This window comes from Perissodus microlepis, chromosome 10, assembly GCF_051167445.1.
Source record: "Perissodus microlepis isolate ML-2025 ecotype Zambia chromosome 10, ASM5116744v1, whole genome shotgun sequence".
NCBI classification, from domain to species: Eukaryota; Metazoa; Chordata; class Actinopteri; order Cichliformes; family Cichlidae; genus Perissodus; species Perissodus microlepis.
In genome coordinates, this window is record NC_140470.1 from 15,885,042 (window position 1) to 15,897,294 (window position 12,253).

The 12,253-nt window shown below is 40.8% G+C and overlaps 2 protein-coding genes across 8 annotated transcripts in view; both read left to right on the forward strand.

Moving 5' to 3' along the window:
* Positions 1-6,672, forward strand: part of slc7a1a (solute carrier family 7 member 1a) — a 34,877-nt gene extending 28,205 nt beyond the window's left edge. For 4 of the 5 annotated variants that reach the window (XM_084942423.1, XM_084942424.1, XM_084942425.1 and 1 more), the window contains 6 exons: positions 136-275; positions 1,818-1,920; positions 2,193-2,371; positions 2,664-2,815; positions 2,924-3,032; positions 3,400-6,672. In XM_084942423.1, coding sequence (XP_084798549.1) covers positions 136-275; positions 1,818-1,920; positions 2,193-2,371; positions 2,664-2,815; positions 2,924-3,032; positions 3,400-3,578 — 862 coding nt within the window. In that variant the 3' untranslated portion in view covers positions 3,579-6,672. Of the gene's footprint in view, positions 1-135; positions 276-791; positions 929-1,817; positions 1,921-2,192; positions 2,372-2,663; positions 2,816-2,923; positions 3,033-3,399 lie in introns of all 5 variants that reach the window. The other variant, XM_084942427.1, reaches the window with a different exon arrangement.
* Positions 6,673-8,174: 1,502 nt separating this feature from the next.
* Positions 8,175-12,253, forward strand: part of mtus2a (microtubule associated tumor suppressor candidate 2a) — a 44,533-nt gene continuing 40,454 nt past the window's right edge. For 2 of the 3 annotated variants that reach the window (XM_084942428.1, XM_084942430.1), the window contains exon 1: positions 8,175-8,342. The gene's annotated coding sequence lies outside the window, so the exon portion shown is untranslated. The remainder of the gene's footprint in view (positions 8,343-12,253) is intronic. The other variant, XM_084942429.1, reaches the window with a different exon arrangement.

Below are 12,253 nucleotides of genomic sequence, written 5' to 3' on the forward strand. Positions count from 1 at the left end.
TTGTCTTAATCTGCTGTATCTATGTTGAATGTAATGCTCCTTGCATATGTGTGCTGTTGTCTTTGCTTATGCATGTTTCACATGGTTGCTCGTGTGGATACTTTATATTTTGGTACGCCCTTCCCCCCATGTTAGCTTGCTGGGTTGTCTGTACCCTGTTCCTCGTGTGATCATGGCTATGGCTGATGATGGGCTGTTATCAAAGTCCTTGGCCAGGGTCAACTCCTGCACCAAAACCCCACTAAATGCAACTTTTGTCACTTCCTCTCTGGCAGGTGAGATACTAACATGCGTTAGCATTAAAAACGAATTATTAAGTGTTTTACATAGCCAGGTCTCTGTTTAGTTGGCTGAGGGAGTCAAGGTTATTGTGTCTATACTATAAGTCTTCCATTGTTTTTTCTATTGGGAAACTTGAGACATATTTTCTAACTTGCATCTTGAGAAGGAGATGTGCACCAGCACTAATCCAAACTAAACCGCATGGTACGTGGACTAAAACTGACAGTAACAGCATGTGCAAAACATGCAGTCATACAGGGGGCCAAATTTTACATGCTGACATCAGAGTATCCTTGTCCCAGTATGTTGTTCTTCAACAGTGTTGCCAGTCTGGCATGCTGCAGCATGTTCTTTAACCCCCAGATCTTTCCACCCACATCAGTCTACTTTCTCTGAATCTTCTCTTGGTACTCACTGACCTTTCCTAATTCTTCTTTCCCCCTTGTCCCCCACGTTACACCAAACCGCTGCCATCACAATATGATGCCCTCCCCCCACCTTTACCCCAGTCTGTTGGGTTCCATGTTCCCCCTACCTCGTATCATCCTTGCCATGGCGCAGGATGGCCTGCTCTTCTCCTTCTTGGCCAACATCAGCGAGAGAAAATCTCCCGTAACATCTACTGTTGCTGCCGGGGCTATATCTGGTAAGATAAAGGGGGGCGTTAAATAAAAACGCAAATTCCTGTATTTGAGTAGAGGGACTTGAGAGAGGCAGTGATAGAAGGTCAGGTTTGAATTGAAGAGAAAAAGAACAAAGCAGAGACTTTTTGGTTTTTGAAAGATTAAGTTTCAAAACTTTTTATAACTTTTTTTTAATAGAGGCAGCTCTTTTATTGATATCTGATTTTCCAACCTATGGGAATTTTTGCCACCTCCAGCCTATACTTTATCCATTCCCAACTGGGGCCCTTTTTAAAACTGAAAACATGCAAACCTTTAATCAAAACTTTAATCAACAGGTTTTTAATCTTTTCTTGATTTGTTTTGTTGAGATTGATTTACTATTAACTTCCTTTCTTAGCCACTGCTTCATTTTTTATCTTTCCCCACCAGTGACGTGATATGAGATTTTGTCCCATTTAAAAAATAGAACGGAAAAATAAGAGTATCATATAAATGAAATGGAATGACTTTGTCGCCAGGTGAATGCTGGTTTCTCTCCATAATGCTATTTTTGCCCTATACCCTAATACAGCACCCTAAGAAGATTGTAGTTGTGAAATTTCAAGTAAATTTTGAACTCATATAATTATAAATTATACATTTTTTTTGTAGCAAAGATTTCTTTTGTGTGTGGTAAACCATTGGAACACCAGAGGGTCATGACCCACACTTTGGGAATCACTATTGTGAAAAGAATATGTACATTCAAGCTAGCGTCTTTATGAGGCTGTACTCAATGGCATCATTTGAGCTTATGATCAGCATACTTCTATGCTCACAGTAACTGTATAAGCATGCTGAATGTTAGACACATCTTAATTTATTCTTCTCACTTTAAATTGTTATTTTTTGTCTCCTTGTACTGTGAAGTTGTCATGGTGTTAATGTTCGAGCTGAAGGACCTGGTGGACCTGATGTCGATAGGGACGCTGCTAGCCTACACATTAGTGGCTGCCTGTATCCTGGTGCTCAGGTTGGTGAGAATATACCAGCTTGAAGAATTTACCTTGGACACGGTCTGAACATGTTTATAGTTGTTTATGCTAGCCAATAAAACTATTGGAAGCTATTTCAAACATACGCAGCATTGACATTGCTTATAAGCAGGTTCATTGTGTGCTAATGTTGCAGTGTGCATTACCAGCTTTTTCACCGGTGCTAGCAACTATTTTAAGTGGCAGGAACACAGAGTACAACTGCTATGTCTGAACACTTCATTATGGGTGTTTGTTCTTGTTGTTTCAGGTACCGGCCCAGCATGGGTTACCAGATTGTCAGTAGCCACGAGGAGATGGAGTTGAATGAGGGCAACATCCTGCCCGGTATGGAAGAGAGGCTCAGCTTCAAAATCTTGCTGTTCCCAGACAACCCCACACCATCCAAACTGTCAGGCTTCACTGTCAACGTCTGTGTCTTTCTCCTCGGTATGTTATTAAACCAGGACTGCCTTAAAATGGCAATAAAATCATACAAATAATGTAAGAAAATCAAGTATAAAGACCTTGTAAAGCACTTTAGTTTTAAATGTGCTGTAGAAATAACATTTATTTGCTTACTCAATAAAATGAAGGTGTTAGATCTTTGGTAAACAACCCAACAAGTATGCTCGCCTTGAATGTAGGTGATGGATTTATTTCCAGTATCTTCACTGTTAAAAATCACATTGCACTTGTGAAGTATTACACATAAGATAATAACATTTCTTTCATTTCAAAGGAATGCTGATGCTGGCATTCAGTGTTCTGGCATCTTATGGAGATCTTGCTTCGTGGAACTTGGTAGCCCTCAGCGTCATCTTCATGATGTGTCTTTTCGTGGTCTTCATCATCTGGAGACAGCCCCAGAACCACACTAAACTCTCCTTCAAGGTTTGATTTAAGCCCTTTCAGCACTACCTCTGCCCCCTGAGAGTTCACGCTTGCTAAGTTTTAATGGATACTGTTACGCTTTCTCCTTTTGTGGTATTTGTCTCCCAGGTGCCCATGCTGCCCTTCATTCCAGTGATCAGCATGTTTGTCAATATCTACCTGATGATGCAGCTTGAAGAACGCACTTGGGTTAAATTCTCAATCTGGATGGCCATAGGTAGTTACACTCCATCGTTCTTTTTTTAACTGCAAGAATTCTGCTCGCTACACTTACCTAGGATGACGCTGAAAAGTCTCACACACCCAGCTGACTATTTTACTTGCTTTAGCTGCTTGAAATGGGCTAGCTGCTTTGACTTGACATTGCAATGTGTTCGCAGACCGATCTGAAACATTTGCAAAACATGAGTAAACATACTTTGTCAGTTGGTTGCGAAAATGTCGATGTTATTAAAAAGGTACATGTTTTTAGACTGAGAAGTTCAGCAGGTGTATTTGCATTGAAAAGCTACAAACTGCCAACAAAATAGCTTTTAAACTAATTATATCCTGCAAGTAAAGTTAAGTTCTTTTTGCCTTTCCAGGTTTCGCGATCTACTTCGGCTATGGTTTCCGTCACAGCACCCTGTCAGCTGCAGCTCATTCGACTCCGGACACAGAGATGATGGGCTTAGGGCTTAACCACAAGTCAGCATCACCAGAAAAGGAAGCCTTTCTGTCCAATGGCATTGATGTAAGGGAAGAGAATGATGGAGATTTGTAGGAATTTGCAAATCTCCATCATCAGATCACGCTGCTTCCAAGACATGCATCCTTGATAGCCAGCAGTCAGTCTGTGTCAGCTCACTGGCAGAACTTTCTTTTAGGGAAGGTAAAGATAAATACCTCATACCTAAAATTCACAAACTTCTGACTTACTTCTTCAGCTGCAGGGAGAACACAGCCATAACTGACATGTTCTGTATTTTGCAATAACGTTCAGATTCAAGTGCCAATTATTACTTGACTATCAGGAATTAGGGCTTATGTTGGAGATACAGAATACATCATTGTCTTAAAGAGGTTGGGGGGGGGGGCATAGTCTCTGTTTCTTTTCATATTGGGTTGTACTTACGTCTACAACCTGTGACTGAGCCACATTTTTGACAGCAGGAATATGTACAAAAGCCAATGTGTGGGTGCCAGAAAGGTCTGCAATGATCAATGATGGATGGATTTTTGTTGTTGTTGTTGATGATGACGTTTGTTTGTTGTATCAAAAGTTCATCAGTTAGGTTCATGAGTCTTTGTTGGACAATGACACATTTTTTAGTGCTTTTGCCTCCATTCTGTACCAAGAGATTTTAAATCAAATGATCAAGATGTGAATCAAGGGAAGTGCAGACTTTCATTCAAAGTGTTTATACATAGGTCTGAATTTAATTATCAGGGACAAAAAAAAACCCTGGAGAAATTAACAAGGGTTGCTTTTAATAACTGGGCAAAAATCTTTTACAGTCAGTGATGGTCTGACATCCAGAAATTAGTTCAGTTTTTTCTTCTGAAAGTGTAAACTACCCTCTGTTGGCTTGATGTAACTGATATGGCCATTAAAGAACATAGCCTTTCTTTGCCTTGAGAAAGTTGCTTTTGCAGAATGTGTTTGGTCATTATCCAGTTTGCACTGCGAAGTGTCCATTGTACAACCGGGTTGAATTGGAACATAGAGTACAGCCCTGCATGCTTCACAGTTCATCCTGCTACTTATATCAGCAGCTGAATCGTCATCAATAAACTCTAGTAAACTGGTTCCATTGGCAGCCATACATACTCATGCCATAACACTGACTCCACCGTGTTTGACAGATGATGTGTTATGCTTTGGATCATGAGTTGTTTTTTTCCTGCTTCACTATCCTTTTCCCATTATTATTGGCTTCATCCGTGCAGGTTCTTTTAGATATATTTCTGGCAAAGTCTAATCTGGCCTGTCTCTTGTTGAGTTTAACCAGCAGATTGAATCCTCTTTTAAAATGACTCGATTTCCATTCATGAAGGCAACTAACTACCTCCTAAAGAGTGTTCTTGACTTTCTTAACCAAGAAAGTCAAGAACACTCTGATAACGACTGTGTTTAGACTGTCCCCCCCATTCCATGCAAGGCCACCTGGGTTGGCCTGGGTTGGCTGGAAGACTGTTTACTTAGCCTGGCGGGGCGAAGGACACTGTCTCAGCTGAACTCTGGACACACACACACATACACTGATATGCACACACTGATCCCCCCTCCCTTTCCAAACGCCCCCCTCCCTTTTCCAAATCCCTTTCCATCGATCCCTCTGCCCTACCGGGGAAGATGGCAGTCGACTGGACCAGCGCAGACATGCTGCAGGACCAGATGCGCTGTCTACACCGGCTCTCTCTTACCCTTTACCCGCCCCTGTTGCTTGTCTTGTGTTTCTATGGTGTACTGATAGTCATGTGCTTTTTGTGCTTTTTGTGTTATCAAACTGTTCTCCCACTAGTAGCTCAGTCTGAGTGGAGTTTTTTTTCTCCTCCTCTTACCTCATGTTATGTATTTTCGTTGTTTTTTTCCTATCAGCCTACCTTTCTGACATGTCTCCCCAATGTGATGTTTGTGTAAAGTTGGTCAGAAGGTTCCTTTGTAAGTGCGCATGCGCCATTAGCGTGCTGCCTGCTGTTACCCTAATTTCCTTCGGGATTAATAAAGTATTCTGATTCTGATTCTGATTCTGAAAAGAATTCTGCGATCATCCACTTTAGTTTCTCCTGTAGTTTCCTACACTTTCTGGTGTTTCTCAGCTGCCCCCTGTGTCCCTTCTTGTAACAGATTATTGATTTGGCAGCTGTTTATTTTGGTTTATTTTTGATTTAAAATCCATCGTTGTGTGGTGGTCCACAAAGGCTAAATTACAAAATAACAAACACAAATAAAGTGTGTCATTGTCCAGATACTTATGGACCTGAGTGTATGTGCAGAAGTCTTATCATCAGATAACACATGTAAGTATAAAATACAGGTTGGTATGAATACCTAAGTTCTCTAAAATCTCCCAGTTCTTATGTAACAATAGAAAGTATACTGTTCTAACATTGCTCCATTACAAGCTCTCACATTACACTTGGCTTATCTGTGACATAATTCTTCACTAACAGAAATCTGTGGTCAGGTCATTGTCTGGATGTATAAAAGCAGCTGCAGTTCGCTGTGCTTTACCGTTTCTATATGTGAAAAATTTTCATTGATGCCTTTTGAGGTCCAAAACTTGGTCCTCATGTTCAGTTGTGGTTTAACAGTACAGTTTTAATGCAGTGGTGTGTTTGTTTATATCTTTGTTTTCTTAAGCAGCAATCATGAAACATTGTAAAGCAAAGATCTGCAACGCAGAATGTAATACACAAACTAATGTTCCAGGAGTGTAGACAACACTATTGCAAGTTGTTTAACTTGTGCGTTGTGTTAGCTCTCCCATTGGTAATGGCAGTAAATCTAACTTCTGAATCTTTGTACATGTTTAGGATGAAAGCAATGACAGTTTCAGATTTTCAGTTCATGTCCTCCAACTTTAAGTGACAGTGAATTTTCACAGTGCTGGCTGCTGTATCTTTGCATTTGTGGTTTGTAGCATGTATTTTCGAATACAAAATAAGAGAGGCCAAATTTTTACCACTTGTTTGTTTTTTCTAATCAAATGAAATGTCTCTTTTGAGGAAGTTATATGTCCGCCATTCATTTTACATGTTTTCTCCTGTTTATTGATGCGTTTTAATACCCATGCTGAATTTTTACAAATGTAATTGGATACTATTTGGCTGAGTTTTACACCACTGTCATTAAAATATGTGACACACACAAACTGAACTTAATAAAATTTTGATTGTATGATCAAAATGACTGGCTTCATATTTTATTCCTTTAAACATGGTTTTCACTATCAAAATTATGCTTGCATTTTGAATGAAAGAAGCAGTGAAGCAGTGCATGATTGCCGGCATCGTTTCGACCACTTTTCAGTGCGTCTGTTTTTCGAAACATCTTGATATTGACCGGAGGCATAAAAATGTTAATCTACTTAGCAGTGGGTGATTATTTCAGATGAACTATATAGACAAAACTACACATTACACCTGCAAGAGCTTTGATGACAAGAGTTCTAAATGTAGTTGACTTTTGTAGCTAGATGTAACAACTTCCACTCTCCTGGGAAGACTTTCTGCAAGAATGCGTTTGTGGAAAATTTTGGCCATTAATCCAAAAGAACATTTGTGAGGTCAGACACTGATGTTGGACATTTGGAGTTTTTCTGCTAGTTCATCCCAAAAGTGTTTAATGAGACTGAGGACAAGGCTCTGTGTTCGCCAGTCAAGTTCTTTCACAATAAACACATCCAACTATATGAATCTCGCTTTGTGCAAATAAAATACTGTGTTCCCTAAACCCTAAACTGTTCCCACAAAGACGGAAGCAGAGACTTGTCTAAAATGTCTTGATAACCTGAAGCATTAAGATATTCCTTCACTGAATCTAATGAGCCCAGGCCCAGCCGCAGGGAAGCTATAATTAGGGGTGTGGATACAATTGATTTCTTTAACTGTAGATGGCAGATCTTTAACTTTTCACACATATCATAGTTTCACTGCATTTGTAGTTCTTCAATTACAGTTTTATAGCCAAAGCACTTCCCATAATTTTATAAAAGGAATTTAACTCAAAGGAATCTACATGTTGTGCCAAATCTCAGTATTTAGGAAAAAACTATGTATGGACCTACAACAGTATGAAAGAGATGAACATAAAATACTGAAATACAGGAAATGAGCAGTAAATTAAATATCCAATTCTAAAACCGTTTGGACGCTGTGTAAACTATAAATAAAAAACAGAATCTTTTATTCACAACTGAGATATTTTAGGTCATTTTGAATTCGATTGCAGCAGCAATGTTTGGCCCACTTGATTGATTTAAAATCTTGGAAAATTTGTCATTTTCCAAAAACCTATGAACCTAATTGTATATACATCTTCTCACACACACACACACACACACACACACACACACACACACACACACACAAATCCTACACATATCCTGCTATTTTGGTACCAGTGTCAGTATGTAGACTCCATATGCCTGTAATGCTTAAATGATTTTTGAATTTATAGCACAGTTGTACTTGTAATTCAGCTTTTCAAAATCCAGTCGCGGTCATATTGGAATCCCACCACGTGGGAAGAGCTGCTTCACACATGTTCCAGCAGAGGGCGCACATGTGTTAAAAAAGCCCGGGCGTCTGAGCAGAAGGATGCTCAGCCAGGTGTCGGCTGCAGCATCAGCACCGCTCCTCCTCCAGTTCCCTCCTCCTGCTGCTGTCCGCAGTACCTCTCTTTCTCTCTCTATCTCTCTCTCTCTCTCTGTGCGTCGTTTCTGGCAGCCAGGGAGAGTGGGGAGGGAGTGGAGAGACGCGCTGGCAACTCCTGCGTTTTTACCGACATTCTTCAATGAATCAGCAACAGAGAAAGCTGCAGGTAAGTCGTACGACTGTAAACACCCCGTGCTTATTTTGCTCGGAGGGCCAGCATTGATTTCCCGAAAAAGTGTCGCACTTATTTTGCTCGTAGGATTTCGGGTCTTGCTGCCGGATTCGGTTCGACCAGCACCATAAATACAGTTTGTTTTTGACTAGGCCCGCATCACGGCAATGTGCGAAGGATTTAGCTCGACTCTACATATAAATAGCTGTAACCTCGAAGTTGAGCCACAGTGTTGGAGAGAAAGTGAGGTCAGAAGGAAGAGACGGTGCGATGGAGATGGATGGAGCAGGTGAAGTCTCTGTGAGTGTTGCTAATGATCCAGTATAGATTTTAGGATTTAAACCAGATCCACTGCACTGAGAGATGACATGGACTTGAGTTTGAAGGATTTTGTTTTCATTTCTCGCCAAATGTTATTTATTGATGAGCTATTTTTTGTGCAGTGTTTATAGACTTCAAAAGCAAAGACTCTCACAGCTTTCTAATACATAACATATAATTCTTGTTAACTGATAGCTGAAAAGCTGCAATATTTTAAATTTCTTGTCGTGTTTGCCCGCTCAGGCTTAAGCTTTTTACCAGTGAAAGTGGACAAATGTACATTTATAATACAAAAGTTTGAAGTCTGATAGTATGATTAATAACTTTTCATTTCTAAGTCCACGAGTGACACTGCTGCACACTCATGCAAACACTAATTCTTCAGTATCTTGACTACTTTCAAGGAATCCACGGCACAGAGGTTGTATTGATACTTCAGTTCCATTTGCAACACTTCCCATTTTCTCAGTCTCATTGTTGGAGACTTGAGACCTGACAAAAGAAAACAACAGATGGAACAATTAAAAGTGACTGAGGGATTTCACGCTGTTGTTTCAATTGACCGGTGTCGGATGATTGGATTGTCCTTGAGGCAGTTGGATGGCAGTGTCTTTGTTGGGGTGAATCCCCCTTTTTCAGCTGCTTGGCTGAAGTTCTTGTACTTTTTTCAAATACGTTCTAGTTTGCAAGCGTTAAAGTTCAGAATTTGCCTGTACTACTGAAGAATGTAAACAATGTGCCTCTAATCTGACAGTTTCCATGTAAAAATAAGTGATGTTTTCAGCATATATTGAAATTGTCTGCTGCCACTATTGATCTCAGTATCAGAGACTTCCCACATTTATGGATCTTCAAGTCCGTTTTGCTAAATCTCACCAATCCCTCCCGATCATGTTAACGTGGAGGTTGACACTGCATCAAAGCAGGAAAGCAGATCTTACGGCCTTGGCTGTACACTGACTGCTCTAGTTGCTGCTCTCGATGCTGATGCATGTGTGATTGATTCATTACATCTGACCTCTGCTAGGTCTGAAGAGCGATCAATTTATCAGATCTCTGCCAGAAATACCACTGCCGGCTGTGTGTGTGTGTGTGCGTGTCTGACTTTGTGTGTTTTGTCTAAGCGTGAGGTTCCTATACCGTGTGTGTGTGTGTATATATTTGTTTCTGTAGGTACAGAAAAGCCTATGAATGTAGCACACCGGTATGACCTTCAAGGTTATTTAATAGGACAGAACGGAGGAGAAGGAGGAGGAAGGAAGGGAGAGAGGGAGAAATTGAGATGGGAAGTGAACTGAAGCTGAGAAGGACATTAAAGTTGGTCAGTGTGCCTTTGAATAACATGTCACAAGTGCAAGGCTTTAATTATTTTGAAACATTTTTGTCTTTTTTTTTAAACATTTTTGCTTGGATGATTGTGGTCTACTAATAAATATAACAGTGGTTTCCCGATAGTGGTGAAATAGGCTTAATGTAAGAAAATGATAGAAAAGGTTGCAGTTATTTTAATAACACAATTGTAAGAATCCTCCACACTTTGGACGCAAGACGCTCTGCACTTGCAAGTGCACGTACACACGCATGTGCCTTATGTGTGAACCAAGCATCAGCACACGCATTCTTGAATTCACACTGCTTTTGTCTGGAAGGTGGCATTGAGCTTATTGTAGCTCCTCCCCTGCAGTCGCAGGCAAGACATTACAGGGTGAAAAGAGAGGCACGCCTCCCCTCATGACACACACATACAGTTTTCCGTGTCCCACCAGGAGCAGACATGAAAGACCTTTATTCACTTGTGTCAGTCAGTTTAAGCGCTCACCTGATTTTGCTTTTTTATTTTAAATGTATCTTATTTGTATATTTGTCTCATATTATTTTATTAAGCTACAGACGTTATTAAGAAACTTTATAGAATTGTGTCAATGAACTTAAAAGCATGTGTGTGATAGAAAGAACCGCTGTAGTTATCCTTGGTTAGGTCTACCTCATTAATGTTTTATGAAACTTCTCAACAGTGTACATCTATGTTCTTTTTTTAGACTTACTCCCACCAAATAAAATCCACTCTCAGAACAGCAGCACAAGGGAATTCTTCTCCTGTGTTGTACTTTCTAGCTTTCCATTATTGAATGTATGAAAACACTTAAAAAAAAAGCTTCCCCCCCCCCCCCCCCCCCCCCCCACACACACACACACACACACACTTTTTGCATATCATTGCCCCTCCTAAAAAACCCTCATCTCGCCCTATTCTTTGCTCACCTCTCACTGATCCTTGGGCAGCTCTCCCTCCCCCACACCCCAGGGGTTTACCACTTGCTCATTGCACATACGCTTGCACATTACAATACTAACCAGAATCCGTCACATCCCCGCTCCTTTGCACCCCCTCGGCACTCCGCAGCACCATTTTCTGTTTCTATATTCTCTCGAAATAAACACAAGTGACTCAGCTCGCCTAAGTTGCTCTCAGCTTCTCTTTGTCTGGGCCGTCTCGCCTCTCCTGCTTTATGTCTGACCGTGTATGTCTGCGAGTCTTGGTGAGCTTGTGGCATCCTCACAGTCCCACGGAGAATTGCACTATCATTGCACCGCTTTGCATTTGAAATGAACTCCTCTTTGTCCCGCCTCATACAGTTTCGCACAGCCAGCTATGGAAGAGTTAACATTTTTTTTCTGCGACAGGAGTGAGGCTAGTGGGTGGAGGGGCTTTACTAATAACAATGCGGTGGTGCTGCTACCAGCAGCCAGCATGGACAAACACCCTCTTTTCTGCTCCCCTTACCTCAATAAACCCTTGTCTGGACCTTTGCAAACACGTGTTTTAATGGCACGTAGTTGCTGCTTTTAACCTGATGGTTCAGGTTGAATATCCAGAAAGGACTCAGCTTTGTTGTCGTTTTTATTTATTTATTTTTTCCTCATATTTCCTGCCTTATTCTTTCATTTCATCTTAGGTCAGCTTTTGTTGCATTGGTCTTGCTTTTTATGTGCCCCATTCTTACATTAAAAAAAATGTAAAATGTAAAATTGTAGTTTAACCATGTAGATCACGTTGCACCATAAAGTTTATTATTATTGTCTGCCATCACTTTATCCCAGTCCGGCATTACCGACTGCATAGCCTGGTGAAATAGACAGCGAGGCGGGACCGTGTCCGATTTAGTAGAGATTCATCCCGTGTTTTTGCATAAAAAGCAAGGCTAAAAAAAATAAATAAATAAGGAGATGGTAAATCCCATAAATAGATGTGTGCATGCATGCAGACCTTTTGTTTTGTTTTTGTTTTTTTAAGCCTCATTCCCCCCCCAGTTAGGAGCTGTTTCTTTGTCTGCCCCTGCTGCAGCGATAGTCACTGCCTGAGTGTGAGCTGTTGTGTGTGAAGGTGATTCTCGTGTTTGATGATCTTTCATTTTGCATGCACTCGGTGATCACCTTGGTGCTTTATGGGGTTATTCGGATCAGAAGTCCTTTTGTTTTTGTTCTGCCTCCCGTGTTGGCAACAATGGGACAAACCTAGCGTCCGAACACGTTTTGATGGATGGATGTGCACGTGAACCCGTGCCAGCGTTTGACCGTTTTTC